This window comes from Podarcis tiliguerta (assembly GCF_965153285.1).
Source record: "Podarcis tiliguerta genome assembly, chromosome: 11".
Taxonomy (NCBI): domain Eukaryota; kingdom Metazoa; phylum Chordata; class Lepidosauria; order Squamata; family Lacertidae; genus Podarcis; species Podarcis tiliguerta.
Genome location: NC_139544.1, coordinates 34672243 through 34696189, shown reverse-complemented (window position 1 = coordinate 34696189; position 23947 = coordinate 34672243). Strand labels below are relative to the sequence as shown.

The following is a 23947-nucleotide window of genomic DNA, read 5'->3' as shown; positions in this document are numbered from 1 at the left end:
GTCCTGTGTGAGTGTCTCTAGATTCTAGTTCACGATTATGTAGTACACCTCACACTACAATTCTCTTTTGAACCAAGGAAAAGGACTTCCATCATTTAAACAAACCTTGGCCTAACAAATTATATACTTTTAACTGGACCAGCCTCAGTGCTTCCTAGTACAACAATATAGAATGATGTCTGTGAATCATGTTTGCACTGCACTGATTTCGTTCCAGTGACGTGTCATTAGGGATATTTCCCAGAGTCAAATGTGTCCTAAAAAACATGCACAGAAGATGGAAATGTTCATTGTCTAGGTGTCTTTAGGAAACACAGCTCTATGTGCTTCCTTAAAAAGGGACTGGAATGCAGTCTGGGGAATGAAAAAGGGCAGTTCTGTTATGATAAAGTAACGGAAGCAGGTTTGGCAGTGAGGGCATACTCAACTGAGAGCTGATCCCTGTTTTCTGGCATAAAAAGAGCCCTGCTGGATCAAACCAAAGTCCCATCCAGTTCTCACAGTGGCCAACTACAGTCATACCTCGGGTTGAAGTAGCTTTGGGTTGAGCGTTTTCGGGTTTCGCCGCTCGTGCATGTGCAGACGCTCAAAATGATGTCACACGCATGCACGGAAGCGGTGAATCGCGACCCGCAAACGCGCAGACATGAAACGTTGCATTCACTTCAGGATGTGAACAGGGCTCCGGAACGGATCCTGTTTGCATCCAGAGGTACCACTGTAGATGCCTGTGGAAAGCCTGTAGGCATGATGGTAACAGCACCCTTCCTATTTGTGATACTCAGTAACTGGTATTCAGAGACATATTGCCACCTTCTGACAACAGAGGTTAGTGGCAGAAAGCAGGGAGCCCAGAAGTAGGTGGACCCAAATCCAGTGACAGGTAGAGGCTAAACTAACTCCACTTTTGTCCCCATGCTAGTGAGTTTTACAAAAGCAGCACTGAGACTCAACTGAATGTAAGAAAGGCGGCAGGCACTTGGGGGCAACTGAGGTTGGTAGAGGTAAACATGGCCATAAGAAAGTTGTGTGCGAGAGAGAAAGGGGCGTGTGTGTAACCACAAGATACAGAGGCAACCTAAAGAAAACTCATAAAAATAAATTGATATGCAAAGCAAGTGTTAGCCACTGTGGGGGTCTGTGGGGTTGTATTCCCCAAGGAGGCCTCTGACCCTATTAGGTTTGTAGCCTAGCATTAATTAGATCAGTCTAATTCAAAGTGTAAATTAGGAAACCATGAAACTAAATTATGTTTGAAGGCTCCTAATACATTTAACCTCGTGTTGTTTACTCAGCAGTTTTAAAAAAATCATTTTGTTAAAATGGTTGGACAAAGCAAAAGTTCAGGATCTATCTGCTTAATGGCATTGAAAACAGGGCCTACGTCGCCCATGCAACACTGTGAGGTGTTATATACATTGATGGTGCAATATCAGTAAGTTACTACTACTAATAAAAATCCTATAGTGTGGTCTTGGAATGCAAACACGGGGGCCCCTAGTGCTATGGTTGCGGCCAATTAGTGTATATAACACTGAGTTAGGTGGACAAATGGGGGAGGTCAGTGTGGTGCAAATCCACTGGCAGAGCCACTCCAACGTTCCTGCTGGTGTGTTTGCACAGTACCAATCTCTCTTATGCCTCCTCCTCTCCCTCCTGGTAAGCAGTAGCAACTCAGCTGTTAATTGGCTAGAAGAATGCCACCATGCTATCCACTTACTGACTTGTACCTGACTGTTTGGACATTACAGAATTCTTGATTTCTGGTTGCTTGCCTATACATAGATTGCTATTTAGTTTTGGTGAGTTTACTTGTTTTATTTTATTTTGCTAATCAGAGGGTACAGTTTTTTAAAAACAACAACGAAGAGTATACTTCACTGAGTACATTATGCCTTGGGTTCTTCTTGATATCTGAAAATAGAATTCTGTTTAAAAACTTTTTAAAAAGTGAGTTCAAATGGCATTGCCATTATCTTATGATCCAGTATGCTTTTCTCCTTTTTTTTTTTTTTTTTTTTGCATAAGGGAAAAAATGAAACTGCAAATAGCCAAGTTAAATTGTGAACTTCCTCCCAGGGAAGCCTAAATGGTTTATTCTCCCTTCCTGTCGGGTTATTTTTAAACTCTAGGATGGTTTGCCACCTCTTAGCTGGCCTGAGGCTCCTATACCCGGGCTTGGAAATTAAAACTCTGACTTAAGGGAGGCAGAAAAACATCAGCACTCAAGCTGTCCAAGTGTTAAACGTTAAGTATTTTAACAGCGCTAGCCAATCATCCGTTAAGAAGCAGCAGCCTTCTTGAAAGTTATTTAGTTATGTCGATGGTGGAGACTCAGCTGGTGAGCTGTCTTCCACTGGGACTGAAGAGTCTCAGCCAGTTGTTGCTTTTTCTGTGAAAGGCTCAAGGATGTTGCGTCAAAACCTTGGCCTGAGAGATGTGCTCTCACGTGCAAATCCAGTAAGACGGTAGGTCAGCCAGGGTTGGGTGTGTGTGTGTGTGGAATTTCATTCAACCACATGCTTAATTTATAATGCAAGGAGCATTCAGCTGATTTCAGCAAAACTCCAAGTACCTTTGTCCACTATCTTTTTTTTTTTTTACAGTGATGTTTATGTTGGACTTTTTCACCAACACAGAGTGTGCACAGTGACTGGAGTGTAGAAATAAACGGCTGTCTGAAATATCTTTGCTTAGTTTTATATTTGAAAACATAACAACCAAACGCTGCAAGCCATCCCTCCTCCTCACCAGCAGCATACAAAACATTCAATCAACTTAAATACAGTTTTCAAATAATCAATTATCCTATCACATCCCTTCCTGCATCCAGTGCAGAAAGCAAACTTCCCTTTTAATTAGTCAAATAATCAAGAGACCACAGGTGTGCAGCTAAATAGGTCAAACTGCAAACATACACCTCTAAGTAGCACCACTGACCACCTTAAGATAATGAAAAACCAACAGTTTAAGCAGCATGCATGATGTCATAAAAACCTATGTATGCTTTATATACTGCTTAGTGCTTTACTTTCTAAGCAGTGTATAAGTTTAGAAATGCTTGCCTGCTGAAATAAATCCCCTTCATGGATCACTGCCTTGCCGTGGCGAAGGGGCTTGAACTCAGAGAAACTATGAACTATGCCGAACAGGGCACCCAAGATGAACAGGTCATAGTGGAGAGTTTGGACCAAACGTGATCCACCTGGAGCAGGAACCGGCAAGCCACTCCAGTATCCCTGCCAAGAAAACTCCATGGACAAAGACAACAGGCTGAAATAAAGGTCTTCACCAAATCTATCTATGTGTGCACAAACAAACCACCTTCTCCTCATCTCATTTATTTCTTTTCCTATCTGTTCTTATGGACATTGGTGAAAGTAAATGAATAATCCCGATGAAGAAGGTTTGCTTTCTGTATCAGTTTTCTTTCTTTCTGCCTAGCCCTCTGAGGGGCAACCGTGTTTGTGTAATATGCATTAAGGCCTAGGCATTGCCATTAAAATGTTACAACTCCAAAGAAAGGGCATTCAAAGAGCAACAAATTTATCTCTGCAGAATACTCCATCCAGCATGCAACATATGAGAGCCATTTGCTTTGATTCAAGCGCTGCCAGCTATTGGCCGGGAAACGGGTGGGGTGGGGGTGGGGAGAGTGGCTGGGGAAAGTGCGTTGGTTGCAGCAAAAAGAGTGGAGAGTTTTTGTTTTTTTGCTTTTCTGGGATTGGTTGTTTCCTAAAGAGAGGAGACATCTATATCAAAACCAGAAGGTTCATGGCAAGTTCCAAATAGATGGAATCACAATCAACTGCTTTGTTCTTTAATGGAATTTAAATGCTGATAGATATGCATATTTGGGCAAAAGCCCCCCCCCCCCAATATATTAAACAGGATTATATCTTCTGTTTTAAATTCCTCCCTCCACTTTACCTCTCTCAGCCAAAATTGAACTTTTCCTTTGCTGCTTTTGGACAAATCAAGATTCCATCACTGCATGCAGCCATTGTACATTGCACAGTGTAGACAGATCCCCTAAAAGTATTGTTTCCTATTGCTTTCACAAATAGGTATTCATCCTAGATAGCCCCTATTTAGAAGCTAGTGTGCACATTTCACCTTTTCAATAAAATATCCCTCATAATAAAACAACCACAACAACAGTCTATCCAATTGAATCACACAGTCTAACAGGGTCTAGTGGCACATGGCTTTAAAATTAGTTGATAATAGACTATATGGTACATCCTCCTGGGGCCAGGACTATTCCTCTGGCCTCTGGATATTGATGGAAAGGGAACGACCATCATTTTTATGGTTTCTCATCCGAGAAGCTCCTGAGATAATCTTTATTCTGCATTCTTCTCTTTGCTGCTTTCTCTTCTTGGGGTGCATTGATACTTCCTGTTCTCCCCTGCCCCAAATTATTGTGTCATGCATAGCCAACAGCCTAACAACCATCCTCCTGCAACTCCTGCTGCCTTCGGACTCACTATGGGGGAACTATTACCACATTATCTTATAATTACCAATCAGTTACAAGCTGCAAAGGGATACATCACTGTCAGTCCCCTGAAGCAGTGGTAGTAGGAGGTACAGTGAAAGCAACATACAGTGGTGCCTCGCAAGACGAAATTAATTCGTTCTGCGAGTTTTTTCGTTCTGCGAGTTTTTTCGTTTTGCGAAGCACCAATATGTATTGACGGTTTCCCATAGGAATGCATTGGTGGTTTTAAAAAAAAGGCGCAAGACGTTTCATCTTGTGAAGCAAGCCCATAGGGAAATCCGTCTTGCGAAGCAACTCAGAAAACGAAAAACTTTTTCGTCTTGCGAGTTTTTCGTCTTCCGAGGCATTCGTCTTGCGAGGTACCACTGTAGTTCTTTTGAGGGTAAACAACCATCTTGCCCTGATCATCATGGAGGAAGGGGAGGAGATCACAAATAAACAAGCAACAAAACGTCAGTGTGCAGTGCTCCTATTTAGAGTTCTAGCCAACAAGCATTATTCTCTCCTAGGATACTCCATTACCTGATTTTGTGGGTTCTCATCCCCCTCCAACAGTTAAAAGGCATTTGTATGGCTCCTGGTCACACATTGCTCAGCATTCATTGAGAAGCTTGCTGTTCCCCGCCCCCCTGAAGTTTCTGCAAACCTTGGATTGCCTCAAGCTTGCACAGAGAACTGAGTTCACTACCACTAAACAATATGCTGTATTTTAAGTTGTTGCTATGCAATGAACTTATACCAGAGGCTACATCTCTATAGCAACCCCTGTGCTCTCTGTTTGGTGCTGTAGAATACAACTGGGGAAGACCAGCCATGCAAATTGCACAGACGGCCACAAGCTCTTCTGTTGACTGTGTAAATGAGGAGAGGTGCCACAATTGGCTGAAACCTACTGTTGATGTGGACTGCAGGAAGCTGAGGTGTTGTGTGAGTACAACTGCAAAAACAAGTAATAGTGCGGATATGCCCCCACTCTTAAAGAGCTTACCTAGAATACAAGAAGAGCCCTGCTGAATCTCATTTGTACCAGAATCCTGTTCCCACAGTGGCCAGCTAGACGCCTATAGGAAACCCTCAAGCATATACCTTCCAATATATATTTACCCACCACCAGGATCTTGCACCTTTGCAAGTGCTTTCTACAAACTTTTGAAATGCACATTATTATTGCATCCTGCCCTATCCTTACCCCAGTTGTGAGGCAACTGAAATGTCGATGGGTGCTTCCAGCTGGGGGTTTAATACTGCAAACTTACCATTCTGAAATTGCAAATGGGAAATTGGCAGCAGGTGTGGTGTTGCTGTTTTTCTTTGTTTTAAAAAAAAAACTTAACTGATTTTCTGTGAAAACTGTGACTCTGAATATAAAAGGTATGAAACATAGCTTAGCATTTTGATACTGATGTCATGGGGGTGTATGCCAGAGCAGTCCCAGTCCCACAATAAACACCTGTCTGGAAGCAAACTATAATATACCAGGATGTGGAGAAATAGGGAAACGTACCTTTTAACTCTTCAAAACTGCAGCAGCAGCACATATCACCCTCCCATACGGATGAGATTGTAACATGATAACATGAGACGATCCCTGCTGTATCCGGCCACCTAGTCCAGCATTCTGGGGCTTGTCCACACCCATGGGCGTTCCAAGGGGTGGGTGGGTGGCAGTCTGCTCTGAGTGCCATTCCAAAGGGGGGGGGGCAAAATGCCTACCCCCAATCGTCGGCACCCCCAGGGCACGATCCTCTCGCCCCTATGGGTGGTGTGCCACGCCACAGGTGGTGCACCACACCCTTGGGATGCACGCCACGCCTTCCCCCTGGGATGCACGCCACGCCTGTGTCCAACACCTGAATATGTGGCTTTGCACCTGCCTCTCTCATTAATACAGGGGTGTCCACATGATATCCTCCCCATCCCAGTTTTGTCCCAGATCTTTCCCCCTTTAAATGCAAAGATTTTCAAGCTTTGAAATGGCCATCTTGTGTAGTGCACTTTTCTGGGGGTAGTCAAGTACCCACACCTTCCCCCCTCCCCAAGTTAAAAGTGTGGCATTTAATGTAACAACTTCATGGTGATTACTGGCACTTTAAAAAGAAAAAAAAGCACGGGCCCCCCATATTTAAATGGCAGGAAGGTCGTAGACAATACTGGGATGGGGACGTTTCCCTGAGCGCTGCTCTCCTCGCTTGTGATTCCTGGCCTTGCAGCCTTCCACAGAATCTCCCGGGCACATGAGGTTTCCCCCCATGAATTACCTTTGGTATAAATTACTTGGCATAAATATACTCCAGAATTGGGTGCCTTTGCCTCAGCTTTCTATATATGTTGGGGACTAACGCTGAATTACGCCCCCCCCCGCACACTGAGGCGCCCTTGAGATTTGTGCGCCTTCATTTTGCATGCAGCGACCACGAGCGCAGCTGGCAGGAAACCGCCTCGGGAGCCCGGCCAGCAACGCTCTTCCCGGCTTCCCCACACGCCGCCCGCCGGCCCCCAACGGGACACCCTGCCTACGCCTCCCGGAGCCTCTCGGCAGCCTGGCCTCCCCGCCCCCTGCGTGTCACAGGCGCTCTTTGCATAGGCGGCGCTCCCCGCCGGCAGCCCCCTTTATAGGCTCTCCCCTCGCGCCAGCCGAGGCCAGAGCAGGAGCGCGAGGCGAGGCAGGCAGGCAGCGCGCCGCAGCCCCACCTCCTTCGCCGCCGCCGCCACCGCCACCGCCTCCTCTTCTTTCTCCTCCTCCTCCTGCTGCTCCTGCAGCAGCGCCGCCGCCGCCAGCGTCTCCCTCAGACGCTCTGAGGCAGCTGCCCAGGCAGGAGCGGCGCGGCGTCCCTTACCTTGGAAGAGCGAGGACAGCCTCTCCTGGCTCGGGAGCAGGCGGCTGAAGAACCCACACGCAGAGGGAGAAAGGCGCCGGCGGAACCTGGGGCGAGGAAGGACCGGCCTCGTATCCATGCCGTGAGCTGCCACGGTCTCGGAAGGCTGGACGGGAGCGTCCCCGAGGAAGCGCCGGCTGTAAGTTTCTCTCCAGCCTCTTCCTGCGACCTGTTGCGTCGCGCGAGGGTTGCTGGTGCCTGGAGCGGCGCGCGCCGGGTCAATCAATGGATTGGGGGGGCAGGGCGGGGAACGGACGCACGGACCAAGTTCCACCTTCTGCCTGGTTCGAGCCCTTGCATGCTTCCCGCCCGAGCCTGGGCAGCCCTTGCATGCTGCCCGCCCGAGCCTGGGCAGCCCTTGTATGCTGCCCGCCCGAGCCTGGGCAGCCTTACTCGGAAGCAAGCCCCTCCGAATTCAGACGGACGCGCCTAGGATTTGCAGCTTTCAGCCCTGCGACCCACGTTCGCGTCGAGGCCGGGGCGAAGGGTTGCAACGCGCGCTTTTTGAGCATGCACAGAGGGCACCGCCGAGTGAGCACCCAGAAGCAGCAGCATCCACGAGTGTGGGATGGAGGGATAGTGAAGGGGTGTGTGTGTGTCGGAGGGTAGAACTTGAAAGAAGGATCGAGGCCCCCGCCCCCTGCACTGTATTTCGCTTTTTGAAATGCAGCTCTGTGTGTGTGAGAGATGCGCCTGGGGTTTTGTTCCGAGGGGACAATTGTTTATACAGCCCAGAGAAAGGGAGCCGGGTTGCAGACAGGGCACGTTTCTGCCTTTCCGTCCCACAGGAAGAGGGAAGGTCAGAGGGTGTGCTGCTTGCTTCCTTCCTCTCTCTTCCGAGAGATGGCTCTGGCTTTTCTCTCCCTCCCCCCCCCTCAAGCTTCACTTCAAAGCGGAGGGAAGTGTGAGGCAGCCGTTGACAGAGCTTTTGTATTTGGTAGAGACGCACATGGCGCGCTGCTCTTCCAGGCAGCTGCTGAATGGGCACGTTAGGCGAGGAAGTCGGCTCTACATGTTTTAACATTTCAGGCGTCATAATCAAGAAGTATTTTGATCGGCGGAACCGCAAAGTAACAACGTGATCCATTGAAACATGAAACCTCCCCCCTTCTCTCTCTCCCCCCAAATCACTGGGAATTTTGAAGTATCTTATTTCAATAATAAGAGAGGCGAAGGCGTGTGTGTTCTATATCATTTTATGAAGCTGGGATTTTATCCACTATGCTCAAGTTTTCTGAAATAAAGAAAGCTTAAAGGATATTGGGAAATCCTAGTTATCACCTTTTCACTTGTGGTCGCTATGGAGGGGTCTTTTAAAAACTAAAATATATATATATTTACCTATACTTCATTTGAATATTTAAAACCCGATGCAAAATATTATCCAAACAATAACTTCCTGTGCTGGTTCAAGAAAGCCGGCTCATCTGTTTCTGCATTACTACGCTTATTGCTACCCTGATAAGATGATAGAATAGTGCCAGGTTTTTGTATGAACCGTTGAACTATGGCTATGCATTTCTGTTTACCAGAAAAAGATTAATATGTTGCACAGACCAGGAGGTCTTTGTGAACCAAAATCAGTTTATTTAACAATATAATGGAATATTTTCCTAACCATACATTAGTACATGTGATAAAGAATGATGAACTGTATCAGTATTTGCTTATTATTTATTAAATTTATATACTGCCCTACACCCACAGTTCTCAAGGCAGTTGACTTGAGTCCACCCCTCATGCAGCTCCTGTGAAGTTTGAGAGGGGGCTGCACACAGGAAGCAAAAGAAGATTTTAGCCTTAGGGTATTTTCTTTTTCATTGGGTAAGGTATTATTGCTGCATATGAAAAACAGAAAATTAGTAAGGGGATACCCTTATTGGATCAGCTGCTTAGAGCAAGGTGTGTGCAGATCTTTAGTTTTCCCAGATTTCATCCTAACACTGAAGAACTCAGAGACTTTCAGCTAGACTGTGCTTACCAGTGTGTGTTTGTTAAAAGTTACTCAGGAATAAACACTCAGCTGAATTATTGAATAGTCACCGGAGATAGCATTTCAATAACATGTTTGTTTTGTCTCTACCTGTCTCTACTCTTAATCTGCTCTCTGCTCATTTGCTCATTGATTTGGCCAAGACTCCCAGTTGTCACAGCTTCTCTTTGGAGACTATGTGGAGCCTCCCTGTTCAGTGGCAATATATCTGTGAATAACAGGTGTGTGGGTGGGTGGGTTTGTGGAACAATGAATAGGCAATAGCCATTGGCACCATGACTTGCTTGTGAGATTTCAGAATCATCTGAATGCTATGTAGTTTGTAGGCTGGTGCTGGAAACAGATCAGACTAGATTTGTCTGGTCCAGCAAAGTATTTATTGCATTCTAAAAAGCTTTAAGAATGAGGACCATGAGCCATCAGTCAGTTGTGTAGTTGCTTTGATATGCTTCCTACTGAATTCCTAATAATGCAACAGTGTTTCAGTATGAGATGCACTATGTGCAGATTACATGTTGTTAATTTTAGGGGGAGGGGGAATTACCTGAAGGGTGTTGCCTCATCTTTTTTGTTCAGTGTCTTTGCCAAGCTATCTTAGCTAAAATATTTGTGGCTTGCGTAATCTGCAGCAACAAAGGAGCAAAGTGTTTCAACGGATAGCTTTAAATGCAAAGTGATTTATTCTAGTGGACTGTAGGACACCCCCATATGTCCAGATAAGCAGAAGTTCATAGAAATAGATGTGTTGAGATGGAGCCATATGAGAGATAACCAGTTAGCCATAAGGCCATACTTTTCGTAACAGGGTTCTGTTGCATTCTTAGAACCCTCTGTAATGAAATTGTATTAAAAAGCATTAGAATATTTATTTAGGCATTATTGCAAAAATAACAGTGATACTCTTGTATCAGTGTATTTTGAGTTATTGTTAGAAGCGTATAAGGAAGTGAGCATAAGGAAGTTGTGTGCTTTTTTTAAAAATCCAGGTTTACTTGTTCTGCTCAGAATTCTTCTGAAATTGCAGTTTTATTATTTTTCAGATTCACAAAAGCTTGACAAAACAGCATCCCTTTACAAGGGCATGGATTGCTGAAAAACCATACTGGCAGGTGACCTTCAGCAATCTGTATCGATGGGCTCTTTCCTGCTTTTGTTCCGTTTATGCAAATGCTGTCAGATTACAAATTGTTAATCTCTGCTCAGAGGAATTTTTTAACTTGAGACATTATCTTGTTTAGCTTTAGGCTTTTAACTTACATGTTAAGGACCTCCTCTTACGTGATGCTGTATAGCCACACCTTGGAGAGACTTGACTTACAAGTACTACATGGAACCAGACCTGCTGCAGCTTCAAGTATTCCTTTTTGTATATTTTAAGTTTGCATTACTGTTATTGAGCTGGTTTGCATGGCACAGTGCATTGGCTTAGCAGGAGCTTGTGAATGTGCCGGCTCTCGCAGCTGCTTTGCTCTTTCCTTGTCCCCTTTGCTCCTGTGCTGGCACTGAATTAAGCCCAGGTTTCGCAAGGTGTGGTGAGCTCTCTCATCACTAGCCACAAGCCGTAGCCATGGTTTGCTTTTTTGCAAGAGCAAAAGGGACATAGGAGGAGCCAAGTGGCTACTCTCTGGGAACATTTGTGTACGCTCACTAAACCAAGGTTTGGCTTAGTGTGTCATGCGAACCAGGCCACTGTGTGTTAATCCACAGACTTTCTGTCTTCCTGCCCAGGACTACTTTTAGGAAGTTCTGATCCCTTAATAAATTTTTATGTGAGTAGAGTAGAGTAGTAAGTCTGTCTAGAGTTTGTTTCACAAGCACAAAGGATCCTCTCTGCAGAGGTCAAGTCAATATTATTTGTAGGATCAGATTTGATAACTTTACTTACCTAATCTGAGCAGGTATCTCAGATTTCTTAGGCTTCTTTTTCTCATGGTTTCTGCTGGTGACATAAATCTGGATTCAGATCGTAATGATTTTCTGCAGTAGGCTGAAATGAGGAATGGATTCCTTCTAGACATATGATGTCAACTGAGTTCAGTGGCTAGGCCTTAGAGGTTTGGGGGGGATTCCTCCATCTGGCAGTAGTAAGTTATAAATACTAAGGAAAAACTAGGCTAGTTGCACAGTACGTATTAGGTTCCAGCTGCAAGTTTTCACTTGATGATTCTAACTCATGGGGTGATAACATCATCTAACTTTCCGGTAGGTATACCGGGGACTCCTTGAGGCAACGAGGTAAATGGTAATCCAAGATTAGTTTTTGGGGCTTTTGAATGCCAGGTTAATGTATGATTGTTTGTCAGATAATTTGCTTAGCTGTAAGAGCTAATAACAATTTTATTCTCTGTGTCTAATTTGATATATATGGTGAGACAACACAATCTTAAACGTTTTTACTCTGAAGTAGAATCAGTGTGGTTTACTCCATGGTAACTGTGCTTAGGATTGCAGCCCGAGTCTGCATTTTCTCCTTAATTGCTCACACTGTACCATGTTAATAGAGAAATGTGAAACATTAGACTCAGCATGCAGATTATGCGACTGCTTTGCAAGATGTATCTCAGAAATTCACTTGCAGTGCTGTTCATTCCATACGAAGGCCGCAAATCCAGGTAATAAAAGGATTACTGCATATTTCACCATCAAGGTACGCCACATCTGTAATGCTGAGATGTGCCAACTGTACATTGTGGTGACCCATTGATGGATTTCCACTCAAACTGAGATAACTTGGTTCTGAATAAATATTACTAGGATTAGGCTGTAACGCTTGAAAAGGTTCTAGTCTCGTAGCAATTTCCACAAGTGCTTAGCAGGGATCAGCACCTGTACTACAGATGCTTCAAAAGCTAGCATGATAGCCAACACCTTCTCCACCAGGTGATATCAAATAAGAAAAACCTGCAGAGCAATCCAAACGCCCGATCTGCCATGTTGAAGGAGGTTTGGATGCAGTGGAGGTGTACCCCCCACCAGCAGAGGAGCCCCCACTACCACTAGCAAAGAATACCCCCAATACACCTACTCAAGTGGCAGGCTGGTTGAGTTGGTGGTGGTGTCATCACGATGGGATGACTGTGGGCCCAGTCTGGACCTCTTCACTGTCCTAGCCTAGCCTTCCATTTTGTTCCCTAGTTGGTGTGTCCAGTAGGGCTGTGGTGGTGCTGTTGCTCCATGTAGACCCACTGTTGCTGGCCAGAGGTTAGAGATGTCAACTAAATACTCAAATATGAGTTGGTTGGTGGACTGTCTCCTCCCCTGTAGCGGCTCTTTGCCTTTTCTCAAGGGCATTGTGCTTCTAATCAAGCATTGTGGACATACTGTATTATGAAACATACCTACTTTCCCTGAGTTTTATGTATGTCTAGGGTATGGTCACATCCAGTGCTTTATTTCAATAAAAATAGGTGCTGGTACCAAAGTTGTTAAAGTAAGTGCCACGCTCTTTAACAACAAGGAGAGATGCCGGTACTGCATACTCTTGAGAGCCCCCTGGGAAAAAAAGTCACTGGCCGCGTCCTTTCAGGTGTCCTTTCATATCTGACTCATCACCCAGTTGCAGATTAATGAATAGTTCAGCTTCTCTTTCTTCTGTTGACACTTTCTGCTTGGGTGACAGGCTTAGTCTTGTGGGAAAGTTTCATGGAGGCCATGCAAATTATAACTTTCTGCTCTCCAGACTTCCTTCACTCCTACCTCTGGACTGTGAAGACTTACTTAGGCTCTTATTCTGTGGGCTGTGGTTGTTTCTATGAAACTTGAATCAGAGCTGGTCTGACCTGCATAGCAAGTAGACCCAACCCCACTGGACTTTAAACTCAGTTATGAGTGAGAGAACTTTTTGCTGTGGTGTGTTAAATCTTCCTCTCCTACCTGTGTTCTCTTGGTGCCCAAAAGCCTCCTCTATCTCTTGTGTCTTCCCAATGGGGCAAAATGTCTTGACTTGAACCTGGAACCATTAATAAAGTCCTATCAGGCTGCAAGGCTCTATTTTGTTAGGGTGCTGGCTTATAGATCTCTCTTGCCATGGCCTTGTATCCCTTGTCACCAAATCTGAACTTACATGCGCAAGGGCATAACCCACTTGAGATTAATGCAATAGTTTTTGCTCTCAAAATTAAAGGATACTCCAGAACTCGGGCTCTATTTTGTTTTAGCATATTATTAAATCACAGTGCTTGCCATCTTAGAATATCTGCTACTCATAACAGAAAGTAAAATATGCTAGGCATGGTTTCGGTCTTTCCTTTTACATACCTTTTTGGTGTGTTTGGAATGGTTGTATGAGGATAGTATCTTAATGAGTTTCATTTGTGGATGTTGGTGCTCCAAGCAGTATTTTTACATTCCTGAATGTAGTGTGTCTTGTTGCTCATCCTGCTATGATTCAAAGCACAACAATGTTTTAAATATGTGTATCTGCATATTTGGTGAATCAGCTGCTCTGTACTGGGGAGGTGTGACAAAAATCAGAGCTGTCTCTTTCCCCTCTTTTCTGAGTTACAGTGCCAACATATATTGCCATGAAAGTAGGATATCTAGTTTGCCAAGATAAACCTGCTATCTTGAGCAACAGTTTTCAGAATATGCCAGTTAAGAAATTTGTATCGGAAAAACACAAACAGGCTCAATAGTCTGTGTCTTCAGCTTCTGTTTAGAATTGCTCAGAATTTGGTTACGTTTTGTAAGATGTGGGCGGTGGAGGAAAAGAGAATATCATCCTCATTGTTATCTCCTGAGACTTAACTGTATTTTTTTATGTTTAGGTGTGGAAGAAAATGTCAGTCAGCATGCATGAGAATCGCAAATCTAGAGCCAGCACTGGCTCCATAAACATATATCTGTTCCACAAATCTTCATATGCTGATAGCGTTCTCACTCATCTAAACCTTCTGCGCCAACAACGCCTTTTTACAGATGTGCTTCTCCATGCTGGGAGCAAGTCCTTCCCTTGCCATAGAGCTGTCTTAGCTGCTTGCAGTCGATACTTTGAAGCCATGTTCAGTGGAGGACTCAAGGAGAGCCAAGCCAGTGAAGTCAACTTCCATAATTCCATCCACCCAGAGGTTCTAGAACTTCTCCTGGACTATGCATACTCCTCAAGGGTCATCATCAATGAAGAAAATGCTGAGTCTCTTCTGGAGGCTGGAGACATGTTGGAGTTTCAAGACATCAGAGATGCTTGTGCAGAATTCCTGGAGAAAAATCTCCATCCTACTAACTGCCTCGGCATGCTGCTTCTGTCTGATGCTCACCAGTGTACCAAACTCTATGAGCTCTCTTGGAGGATGTGCCTTAGCAACTTCCAGGCTATCAGCAAAAGCGAAGATTTTCTCCAGCTCCCAAAAGACATGGTTGTGCAGCTCCTGTCTAGTGAAGAATTGGAGACTGAAGATGAGCGTCTGGTGTATGAGTCTGCCATGAATTGGATTAACTATGATCTGAACAAACGCTACTGTTATCTACCAGAACTGTTGCAGACGGTGAGACTTGCCCTTTTGCCAGCCATCTATCTGATGGAGAATGTGGCTACTGAGGAGCTTATCACCAAGCAGAGGAAGAGCAAAGAGATTGTTGAAGAAGCAATAAGGTGCAAGTTGAAGATTTTGCAGAATGACGGTGTAGTCACCAGTTTGTGTGCGAGGCCTCGAAAAACTGGCCATGCCCTATTTCTTTTAGGAGGACAAACTTTTATGTGTGACAAGTTGTACCTGGTTGACCAAAAAGCAAAGGAGATCATCCCCAAAGCTGACATCCCAAGCCCAAGGAAAGAGTTCAGTGCATGCGCTATCGGCTGTAAAGTCTATATTACAGGTGGCCGGGGATCTGAAAACGGCGTCTCTAAAGATGTTTGGGTCTATGATACACTTCATGAAGAGTGGTCCAAGGCTGCTCCCATGCTAGTAGCTCGGTTTGGTCATGGTTCTGCTGAACTCAAACACTGTCTATATGTTGTTGGAGGGCACACAGCAGCCACCGGTTGTCTCCCAGCTTCTCCTTCAGTATCCTTAAAGCAAGTAGAACAGTATGATCCTGTGACCAACAAATGGACAATGGTTGCTCCACTTCGAGAAGGAGTAAGCAATGCAGCTGTAGTCAGTGCGAAGCTGAAGCTGTTTGCCTTTGGCGGTACCAGTGTCAGCCATGATAAGCTCCCCAAAGTTCAGTGTTACGACCTTTGCGAAAACAGATGGACAGTGCCAGCCACCTGCCCCCAGCCATGGCGATACACAGCTGCAGCTGTTCTGGGCAACCAGATCTTTATTATGGGTGGAGATACTGAATTCTCCGCATGCTCGGCTTATAAATTCAACAGTGAAACTTACCAGTGGACTAAAGTGGGAGATGTTACAGCTAAGAGAATGAGCTGCCATGCTGTAGCGTCGGGAAACAAGCTGTATGTTGTTGGGGGATATTTTGGCATCCAGAGATGCAAGACGCTAGATTGCTATGACCCCACTCTAGATGTATGGAACAGCATAACCACAGTGCCCTACTCCCTAATTCCCACTGCATTTGTGAGCACATGGAAGCATCTCCCTTCTTAACTGCGTGTGTGCCTATACAGGTAAGAAACCACACCTGCAAGTTACAAGTTGCTATATATCTTACCCATAAGCTCAAGAGATTCAAATGTTGATTTTAATGCTTTTTGTTAGTGGAATAGGAAACAGAAAAGGCTGGTGTGATTCAGCCAATGCCATATCATGTTGACAGAATCAGGAATAGAACCCCACTGTCTTAATTAAACCTCACTGGCTTGCAATATAAGATCAGTTTGCGCAAGGTGTTTTGTTCAGCACTGTGAGCAGTCCTAATTGTCCCCAGCTATGCATCTGTGTGGGCAATATAATGATGGACTAGTTAATCATAGATAACAACCATTAGTAATTCATGGCACAAAAATTGCTTTTGGATGTATTTATGATTATTTGCTTCACATGTTATGTTTGTGCAAGTAGTTGGAGAATGCTTGCACATAGATATAAAAATGAAAATATCAAAACTTTTTTTTCCCTGATACTGGATAGCATTGTCTGAACTACATGAGATTTAGCTTATTCATGAAATTATCTACTCGACTCCTGTTACAACTCCTATTACTGCTTTACTAACTACACTATCTGGAAATAAGTTAAATTGACTAATTGCAGGGAAATATATTTGCAATCATGGAGCAAGCAGGATAGTTGTTGACCTTAAAGTATAAATAGGCAACTATCATCTGTTTGCATGGACTACATTTTTCGAAAATACATTTGGTATATAACATCAAAGGGGAAAGCTGTGGGCTTAGGTTGTTGAACTTGGTGGAAACACAACTATTTATAACATTTAAGTAGAAAGCTTCTGCTTGTGAAGGAGAAAAAAAAGAGTTTAGTTCCTGTGCCTGATGGTGAATCACGCTGACCTTATGCTTAAAAGAAGACATGCCATTTGGTTCAAGTAATAATTTGGTCTGCAAACTCAGAGCGTTCCAAAGCCCATAAATTCTACTTTATAGTATAGTGCAGCGGCCCAAGTTCTCACCTGATGATGTGGGCAGGTGCATAGCTGGTGACTTCAACGGAATGGCATCTGCCTACAAGCAACTCTGAATTTCAGCTTAGTCATGCAGGTGCTTGTACGGCTCTCTTGCTGGTGCAAACATTCCCCCCCCCCCCCCGATTTTTTTCCTCCAGTTTTGAAATGCCAGTGAAGCTTCCTCAAAACATAGCCCTTTCTTAACAGTTGGCCTCCTATCACTGTCTTTTGCTGTTCCAAACTGGTAAAATATATTTTAAGGTAAATTTGCAGTCCTAAGCACATTTGCTTGGAAATCGGTTCCCTTAGAACTCAGAGGGGCTTACTTCTAGGTTAACTTGTACTTCCAACACCCAAGTGTGGGTGTTTTTCCTTTTTCCCTGGGATGTGTGCAGCCCAATCCAATTCATAGCTGACTGTTGCCTTTAAAAAAAATCATTAAAAGAAAACAACAAAAAACCAGACTTGGTTATTAACTAGTAGTGAGGCTACTCCAGTGTAAGTAGTCTCAGAAATGCAGTTCATGCTACAAGATGCTTGCACTGTATTTTCTTCCAACATTTGGAAGCTGCATAATAGGCCTGTAAAGCCAGGCAGGTTGTAAAGACTCTTTGATATTCTTTCCTTGTGAAGGTTACAATTGGTGGGTAGATTAAAAGGAAGTAGCTAAGTGGTTTTTGCAATAAAAGTTGGACAAACTATTGCCTCTGTAACATAGTAAATAGCAAACAAGGAGAGCCATTAGACATAGCAATAAAAACTATTGCAGATTGGGCCACCGAAGTGTAGAAACACCAGCCAATATGGTTGCAGGATCACAGCCTTAATTCCAAAGAACTCATAGTGGGGAACCTGCAAGCTTGAGGTTCTCAACCATTGGCCTATAGATGCTCTCATACCATTCACTGATATCACTTGCATTTGAGAATAACCTGCATGCCAAAGATGATAATTGTGACTGTCCCTTGACTAAAACAATTAAGCAAAATAACAATAGCAGCAGCAGCAACAACAAAAATCACATCAACCTTCCTAGAGTGCAGTAGTGTTTCTTCAGATCACGCTATTTGTAGTCTATTGTTTTAGCGGCCATGGATGTGATTATCTTGCGAGTAACAAATCCTTCACTCCAAATTGTCCCCAGAGAGACAATGATGCGGTCTTTCAAGATTTCCCCGAATTGTTCTAAAAATAACAACCGTAATAAAACAAATGGGTATCGTGTACATAATCAGAGGACTGCCCTTTCATGTTAGGAAGGGCACAGAGCAAATTTGCTTGCTGTGCTGCCCATCTCAGATGTCTGCTCCCCCATACACTCTGTAGACACAAAGCCATTCCTTAGCTTCTGTAATGCATTAAGATAACTGTAGAATTCAGTCTCTAGGGCTGCATATACATCCAGCAAATAGATCTCTTCTCTTCTTCTTTTTTTTTACTGTCTCCTGCTGCTTTCTCAGTGGGAGGGAGGGACAGAAAGGAAATTACTTCTGATTGCGCTCTGTTTTCATGGTGCTGTGTGGCCCCAGCCTGACAGCAGTTAGGAAGATCTTAAGTGTGCTTTGTCTCCTGTCTCAGACTTGTAGGCTCTGGAGCAGGGGACCCTATCCCACCCCCCACAAAAATGTGAATACTGGTTTCAGTGGCTGGAGTGGAAGTTGAGGGGTCGGAGGGTGGGGAATGACACACCAGGCACAAGAATGTGTAGAAGACTCTGATCAGCAGGAAATATTTCAAAAATAATGAAGGGGCTGTATCTTTAATCTGCGAGAGGCGATGAGCTAGGGCTGCAGATTTATTCTGAATGCACTCTTCTGTACTGCGGTTCTAGTACAGTGCTTTTTGTTTAAGGTTGACTTGAGCTTTCAGCAACACACATGTACATTCAAATCAGTCGCACCAAGTTAACTGGAGCAGTTCTGCAATTACCCCAGCGGAAATCCCATCAAACTTTGCCTCATACATTCTGGCAGAGCTATTAATTGCTACTTTAAAAACCAGCGTGGTGCCTGGTTTGAAAACTGGCTCTGAGCATAATAATGAAGTGAGAAGGTGGAGTCTGGACGCCAAAAAAACGGCCGGGTCCAAAGCCAATATTTTGCGCTGCATAATCAACACAAGGGGGTTTGGGGGTGGGGAGAAGGCTTCAGTGCAGAGGCATCGAAGCATACTACATTGTCACATGACAAAGCACAGCAAAGCAGAGTTCTGACATAATGAATAGCAGAAACGTTTTAAATAAGGGGATTAATATGTCTGCCATTCATATGCTGAATCAATTCTATTCAGGATTCTCCATGGTTAACAGAGGGCATTGGTTAGAGATTTTCTTTCCAACAGGCTGGCTCCCCCCCTCCCTTTTCTCTCCTTGGCTAGTTTGATTTGGCTCATGACCAAAATGACTGTCTTGCTACTTCTGCCAGAAACTTTGCATTACGTGAATTTTTATTCTGTCTCTGTCACATTATCTGCTCATGCAGCTCACAGGAGAGTTCCATACTGGATCAATCAAATTGAACCGTCCGTCCCCCAACCATGTTACTTATATTAAGCAGAAACCTTTGCTGTGAATGCTCTCAGAAGGAGTGCTTAACAGTGCAATCCTATACATGTTTACACAGATATAAGACTCATTAAGCTGAATGGGACCTACTCCCAGGTAAATTTGCATAGGTTTGCGGCCTAACTGGAGTCTATATAACTTTGATATTTGTAGTCTGTGAGCTATCGGCTGCTGGTTATTGGACAAGTTCTAAAAAAGGCACCAGCATTTTCTATAAACTAGGCCTGACATTGAAAATATTATGGTATGTTGTTTCATTGAACCCCCTAAACTTCCTTCTTTTTTCTTTCTTTCTTTTAGCTTGTTCCATTATTTGGTGAAGAAATGTTGGAACCGTGGAGAAGCAGCTTTAATGAAGAAGAAAAAAAACTTCCTTTTTATTTTGAGTTTGAAGAAAATATTCTGCACCTTCTAAATTCTTAAAAAGCTGGAAATGAAGGAATGGGAGGGAGAATATTGTCTTCAGTATATCAGCACATAGTTTAACTATGAATGAATGAACCTATGATCCGATCCCTGTGTTAGTAATTGTGGATTAATGTCAAGTTTAATCAGCCCTTCAAAGCGGGGGGAAGCTGAACTTTTCAGAGCTGCACAACACAGCACAAACCCTCGATTTTCATGGACTTTGCTGTTTGTGTGCAAAATTTGAAATGGTTGTCACCTCTCCTTTGTGGCAGCTTGAAGTGTCAGCAGCAGCTGCTGAGGAAATGGGCCAGGTCTGGAGCAGCAAGATGTCTTTGTGAATGAAGATGCAGCTGTATCCCCTGCCACAGGGAAGGGCTTGTTCTCTTAGGCAGTGCCTGGAGCATCGGTTCAAATTGCTGAGCTGCATTGTTGTAGCTGCAGCGAGTGACCTTCTACTTGCTAAGGAGCAGAACACCTATTAAAAGAGAGAGAGAGAAAGGAGGTTTTTTGCAGCATTTTGTGGGCGAAGGGAAATAACTCCATTTTTCCCACTCCCCACTCATTTGATTTCCTCTTGTATTTATTAATTACGACTGTCCTACTCTTAAATTGTTACTTGTTGTAGATATAGCTATTTATTGTTCAGTGCTTGCATGCGGAGGGAACGATGCCTACAGTTGTCTTTTAAGGGCTTATGTGAATCGTATGTTTTGCACATTCTGTGGTCTCGTGACTTGCTGTGCTGCACAAGAAGAAAAAGTGCTGAGTAATATTTGGGGAGAGGAGAAATGAGGTAAGGAGTCAGAAATTGAAGGATTACAAGGTAGCATCTTAAATTACACGTATACTGAAGGAGGAAGCCATGGAGGTCACTTTCTCAGGCCACTGCTTTGTGTGGCTTGCCAGTGGTATCCCTGTTACACTTGATTTGCCTAGTGTTGCCTTTTTTTTTTTTTTGAAGGAACTCATCTGGAAGTAGCCACTGTCACTTAACAGTTTTCTTCTTGTGCAGCCTCATCGCTACTGGAAAAGGGGTGTGTGTGGAAAGCCCCTGCAGAATTAATTTACACAGAGCCCTGTTCATGGCATTATCCAACATTTTATTTTGTTTATTTATTTATTTAAAGTTAGCCGATGGAATGTCTACTATGGACCCACTTCATCCAACCGTGGGAAGTATTTTTGATTCAGAGATACACAGCAAAATAAAGAAGTGGGGAAGCGTTTTTTTGTTTTTCTTTTTCTTTTTCTTTTTCTTTATTTTTTTAAAATTAACACCCGACTCTTTGTCCATCCACTTTTGAATTTAAATTGTACACCCACACCCACACCATCAGTGTCTTACAAGGTTTGGCATGATTGTTAGGATGACAAAGGAGAAAAGTTGCTCAAACATTGGTTTAATAATAATAATAATTCCTTCATTAATTAGCAAGTTAAGCTTTCAAATGCATACTATCTGGAACCATCACATAGGATCCCGATCAAAGTCCCATCCCCTGGAATTTATTTTTTTAGTTCTTACTTTTCAAGCGTGATCATTCCATTCCATTCTTGGTTTGTTTGGTTTTTTTATACTTTGTGTCTTTGCCAGACTTTTAGTTGTGCTATCCATGAGAATCGGTGCAGCTCAACCAGCGTGAAGCTGCCAGTCCTCATCGTGGTTGGTTGTCTTGTCTTAATGTTGTATAAGCAAAATTACTTTAAAATGCATGCATGCATGCCTAAAAGGAATTATGATGATGATGCCTGCCTACATAATGATGATGATGATGTAGCTCAACTCTTCACACTCTTCACCATATGGGAAACACAGTAATCTTACATTGCATTCCTTTGAGTGCTTACACAGAAGTAAACCCACACCGCATTGCGTGGGGCTTGCTTCTTAGTAAGCATGTTTAGGATGGCATTATCAGTCTTAAGACTCTTCTCATGCTGCCATAGGCTAATTCTGCAGACTCAATTATGTGCATTTCTTATGTATTCCTATTCGCTTTAATGAGAAATGGGTGTGTGTGCAATTTTGCAAATAGCAAGTAGTGGTTCTTAGCATGGCTAGCCAGGAAGGTTTTCAAGAAAGTCTGAACAGTATGCACCATAAAGTTTGATTTGCAGACCACTGTTTTGATTTGCATGTTTTTGACCAGCTTTAACATTTTCAGCTATTACAGCTGTATCAAGGGAGGCTGTTTGAGTGGATTCTAGAACAAAACTCTTTTCAAACTTTGATTCAAATGTACCGAATGCCTGGGGTGGAAGAAAAATGGAAGTGTTCCTAAACGCCATTGATCATTTTTCAGTGAAGCCTAGTGAGGGCCAGTGCCCTCAGAACAGCTGCACCGGAGTGCAGTAGGAGTGGTGATTTGCTGCAGGTCACTCTTTGCTCTAGAAAGGGCTGTTGGCATTTACTGTTTGTTGGTTTAAGAATCATTGCTGAAGTTGGCTCTGAAAAGGATTCTTTTACACAGCAACAACATAAAATGCCAGTAAGTTTAGTAAGAAATTGTGAAAGATGGGAAACACTCTTTCAAGTAATGCATAGTGGATGACTTAAAAACCCGGGGAAAGCTATAGAACATTGCTTTTACAAACAAACAAAAAACTACCCAAACTTAAATTTGGTTTGTATAAAGTCCACCACCACAAACCCTTTATGCAAGGGTTGTCTTATCACTTTTGGTTTGGAGGTGCCTCTGTCCTCCCATAAAAGAAAACGTAACCTGTAAAGCCTTGCAGAACTATAATCATGTTTTTGCATTCACTTAACACAGGCATGCATTACTCCCAAGGTGTTTTGAGTAAATGGCTCAAAACCCTTTGTTTAGGGAAGTGACAGAATCCTGTCTGCAGCAGCTCTCTCTATAACTGTTTAGCTTATGACACAAATCTGTTTTGTAATACCATCCAATTTCCTGAAGCGCCCGAAGTCTCCCCAGTTGTATTTCAAAGCAGTGGCTTGCTTTCAAGTCCTTGGATTTAATTCCTGGGCCTAGGTTGAAGAAAACAAAAAACCAGGGTGGCCCCTAGCCCTGCAGGCAAATATTTTGGGTTCCCGCTCTTTGAATAGACGTGGGAATCCTGGCTTACTACTTGGCGATTCCAGTCCGAAAAACACCCTACACTTCTGAGAGAAATGCAATTCACACCAGAGTACACACAAAAACCTTGGCATAAGACGAGAAAAGTTCTTATTTTGTGGGCTGGTTGCTGTGGAAACGTGGAACAAAGGACAGCCTACCACTTCTGGTATAATTGTGTAGGCCCTTTTTTCTAGGCCTGACACCTGTCTGAATAAGAGTGATTAGAACTGAATAGTGTCCCTTGTCTGACAATTGAAGATGCGGTTCACGTACAAAAAAACGGGGGTGGGGGAGGGGGGAGGAAAGCCGTACCAGTGAAGAAGTAAAATATCTATGTTGTCTCTCTTTGTTTGCTACTACATTTTGAGGTTTTGTAAAACTGCATTTTTTTTTTCACAATGTGAAACTGAAGGTCAATAAATTATTAGAGATTTTCTCTCCAATGAACAAGTTCTCCTGAGGTTTTATTTCACTAGCAGAAATGTCTGGGTCCATTTAGACTGTTACCTTAACAAAAAAACAGGGCATCTCCAACAAGAAGCTTGCCAATTTCCTTTAAATGTCTGCTTCAGTTACACTTGGAATGCTCCCCTTTGTCCTGTCCTGTCACTCTTGCTATGAACTAGCTCTGAAAGTTCAACAGCTAAAATGACAGGAGCTTTAAGACAGCTCTGTGGACAGGAAATGCAAGAGTTTGTAGAAATCCCCCTGTCCCATAGCTCTTGAAGCATGGCTTAGTGACTGATATTACTTCAGAAGGAAATTATGCAAGTCAAATCCTGCAGTATTATTCCTGAGGGAGAGAAGGGGAAAAAAAGATAATGTGGGTTTCTATAAAATGCATGCCTTTTAGTTTTTAATGTGTCATAAATAATGTTGAGTTTCCTATTTCCTTAGCACTCATCAAGTCCAAATCGGGGATGGGCCCCTTTCTGATCATTGGCTCTTCTGCAAATCCACCTTTTTTTAACGTTTTATGTATTCATGCAAGCGCAC

General features: G+C 43.5%; 1 protein-coding gene and 1 long non-coding RNA gene across 2 annotated transcripts in view; one reads left to right on the top strand and one right to left on the bottom strand.

The window, feature by feature from the left end:
* The first annotated feature begins 3272 nt into the window (after positions 1-3272).
* ENC1 (ectodermal-neural cortex 1) lies at positions 3273-23398 on the top strand. The gene is made up of 4 exons (XM_083404055.1): positions 3273-4611; positions 4876-7519; positions 14140-15941; positions 19761-23398. Exon 3 carries the CDS (start codon positions 14152-14154, stop codon positions 15919-15921), a length of 1770 nt encoding a protein of 589 aa, XP_083260181.1. The 5' UTR covers positions 3273-4611; positions 4876-7519; positions 14140-14151; the 3' UTR covers positions 15922-15941; positions 19761-23398.
* LOC310660146 overlaps positions 22061-23947 on the bottom strand; it is a 25306-nt gene continuing 23419 nt past the window's right edge. The window contains exon 4 of the long non-coding RNA XR_014503240.1: positions 22061-23622. This is a non-coding gene — a long non-coding RNA (uncharacterized lncRNA). The remainder of the gene's footprint in view (positions 23623-23947) is intronic.

Bases quoted from the DNA above. Each gene is read 5' to 3' on its own strand.
- ENC1 (XM_083404055.1), top strand. From the start codon at position 14,152: ATGTCAGTCAGCATGCATGAGAATCGCAAATCTAGAGCCAGCACTGGC.